At 38.3% G+C, this 2,464-nt stretch overlaps 1 protein-coding gene and 1 long non-coding RNA gene across 2 annotated transcripts; both read right to left on the minus strand.

Moving 5' to 3' along the window:
- Positions 1–14: 14 nt before the first annotated feature.
- On the minus strand, positions 15–717 carry LOC123965987. The gene is made up of 4 exons (XR_006823832.1): positions 644–717; positions 522–550; positions 323–370; positions 15–98 (listed from the first exon to the last, which is right to left on the minus strand). It is a non-coding gene; the product is annotated as an uncharacterized LOC123965987 (long non-coding RNA).
- Positions 718–1,236: 519 nt separating this feature from the next.
- On the minus strand, positions 1,237–2,145 carry LOC123965986 (the record flags this gene model as incomplete). Its single annotated transcript, XM_046042251.1, has 2 exons — positions 1,237–1,673; positions 1,816–2,145. Coding segments are annotated over 2 exons (644 nt in total), but the record flags the coding sequence as incomplete, so codon positions are not given.
- Positions 2,146–2,464: the final 319 nt, after the last annotated feature.

Genomic DNA, 2,464 nt, shown 5'->3' on the forward strand with positions numbered 1-2,464 from the left:
TCATCACTAGAACCAATCAGACAGCTTACCCGGCCTTTACTGTTGGTCTTCCTGGTGTAGCTGATGGAGGCGTAGGAAACACCATCTTCAGGATCAGCCTACACAGAGAAGACAACATAATGGCTGCTCAGTAACATGTGGACTTGATTGTGTTCTGGTCTGTTCTGGTGTCGTCCAGCTGCATCATCAGACTCCCCACTTCTTCTCTTGCAGAAACAACTTAGATTCAAGAGTCACTGTGTGTCTCATAGAGCTACATTTTGAACAACAAATCTAAAAACAGTGAGTGTAACTTTGTCCTGGGTGTAGTGTGAGATCTCACCGTGTCCTGACTGCTTTCTGGACTCACTGCAGGGTTTAAGCTCCGTCCCTGAAAACAACAAACAAACAGAGTCTACTTCCATGTGGTCAAACACTGGCTCTGTGAAGGCTGTTTAGATTTGGATGACTCTGTCAGAGAGCAGCTGATTCAGCTCTGTCATAACTGTAGAAACATTTGATTACTCAGCCGTAAAACTCACAGTGTTTTCATCCATCTGGGGTTTTTTTCCTGAAGAGACAAAAGAGAGTCGACTTTAGCTTCAACAATAAAAATCCAGGTTCATCAAAACTTCTTGTTTATAATATCTGTGGTTGCTCTCACCTTTAGTTTTCTTCCATCTGATGAGAGCAACAACAATAACAACAGTTATTAAGAGAGCTGCAACTCCCACAAACACAATGATGAACCACTTCTGATCTGGCAAGAGAATAAGAGGACAACATCTTATTTTGTAATTTTGTGTTGTGTGAAGACTTTTGACTGAGACTGACTGAATAAGAGAATATCTCCCATAACCGAGTGTCGCTCACTTCTCTCAGAGGGAGAGAGATACAATCAATAATCAATAAATCAATAATCATATTCTTGATCACTTCCTATTTTTTGTTTTATAGTGGTCACTTTTGTCTTTCCAGAAAGTAAATTAATTAATTAAAGAAGCATTTTCTTTTATGTTTTGCTATAAAGTACCAAAAAACAAAACCCTGTAAAATTAAAAAATCAATAAAAAGTAAAATATTGAAGTTCAGTATGGGGAGAGAAAGAGGCTGACAGGAAGACAGAGAGACTCTAGAGAAAGATGAGTTACTACCTTGAAGTTTTGTTGAAGTATCATTAGTTGTTGTTGTGGCTGTAACGGATTTTGTGTTTTCAGTTGTTGTTGTTGTTTGTGCGTCACCTGCATGAATGAAATATCACAACCCAAGAAACTGTTGAGTTAGAAAATCCCTCATGTTTACCATCTGCTGTCACTAAATGAGAAAGAATGATGTCATCTTAAAAAGTCATCAGATAAACAAATGTTTTGGTGGTTTTAGTCATCTTGAACAGCTCAGCATATTCTCACCTGTTTTCTCACCTGAGGACTGAGGGCTGAAGGTGAACAGCTGCACTTTTCCAGAGTAACCATCTGTCACTTCACACTTCAAGTTAGACTTTGATTTGTAACTAAAATGAGAATCCAGGAAAGACACAGCGGCGTAGCAGACAGACTGTGATGTCTTCATGTCTTTGTTATCTTTGTCCACATCTTTACCCTCATACAGCCACTTCACTGTGTGTCTACAGGACTGTCCATGTGTCGACACAGAGCAGGTTAACGTCACCTCATCAGCGTCCTTATGTTCAGTCACTGGTGAAGATGGAGATATTGTGAGAGAAAGACAACAAGAGTAAAGTTAACTTCGTCACTGTGATCATAATTATTGTAATGTTTCAGTATATTGTTCTAACAAGACAGTTTGAGCTGAAAACATTATGATGGAAATACTCACTGGTAATAACAGACAGATAAACCTGAGAGTCTGGAGCTTGTTGTTGTCCTGATATGAACTGTTGACAGTAATAACGACCAACATCCTCGACTGTGACCTTCTTTATAACCAGAGAACAGTTCTCTGTAACACTCAGTCTGTCTGATTTAGATTTGGCTTCATTGTGAATCTGTCCAAGTTCAAACAGCGCTACTGCTGGTTTGTTTCCTGAACCACTGAAGAGCCATGTAGTATATTCACAGTTTTTCTGACCATCTATCACATTTTCACAAGGCAAAGTGACGTCATCTCCAACTCTGACAGTGAAGGAGGGGGGAAGTTTTTCAGCTGCTGCTGTTGAGAAAATGATGAAAAATAAAGTGAAATGAGAAAATGTCTGTTATGTTCATAGTTAGTGACGATTATTTCTTTATCCTTAGTTTCCAAGAGTTCACTAAACTCACCACATTAGAAACAACAGATTTGGTTTTCTTAGTTAAATCAAATGTAGCTAATAAAGAATCTTTAATAATATTGATCAAGTTATTTTTTACAATGTGCCTTCCATTTATATATGTGATATATGTATTCTTACCTGTAAACTGAAGCACCGCTGGAAGAAATAAAGAAATCCATTTGAACTCAACCATCATGATTCTCTGAGTCTCTC

Source organism: Micropterus dolomieu, unplaced genomic scaffold (assembly GCF_021292245.1).
Source record: "Micropterus dolomieu isolate WLL.071019.BEF.003 ecotype Adirondacks unplaced genomic scaffold, ASM2129224v1 contig_12161, whole genome shotgun sequence".
NCBI lineage: Eukaryota > Metazoa > Chordata > Actinopteri > Centrarchiformes > Centrarchidae > Micropterus > Micropterus dolomieu.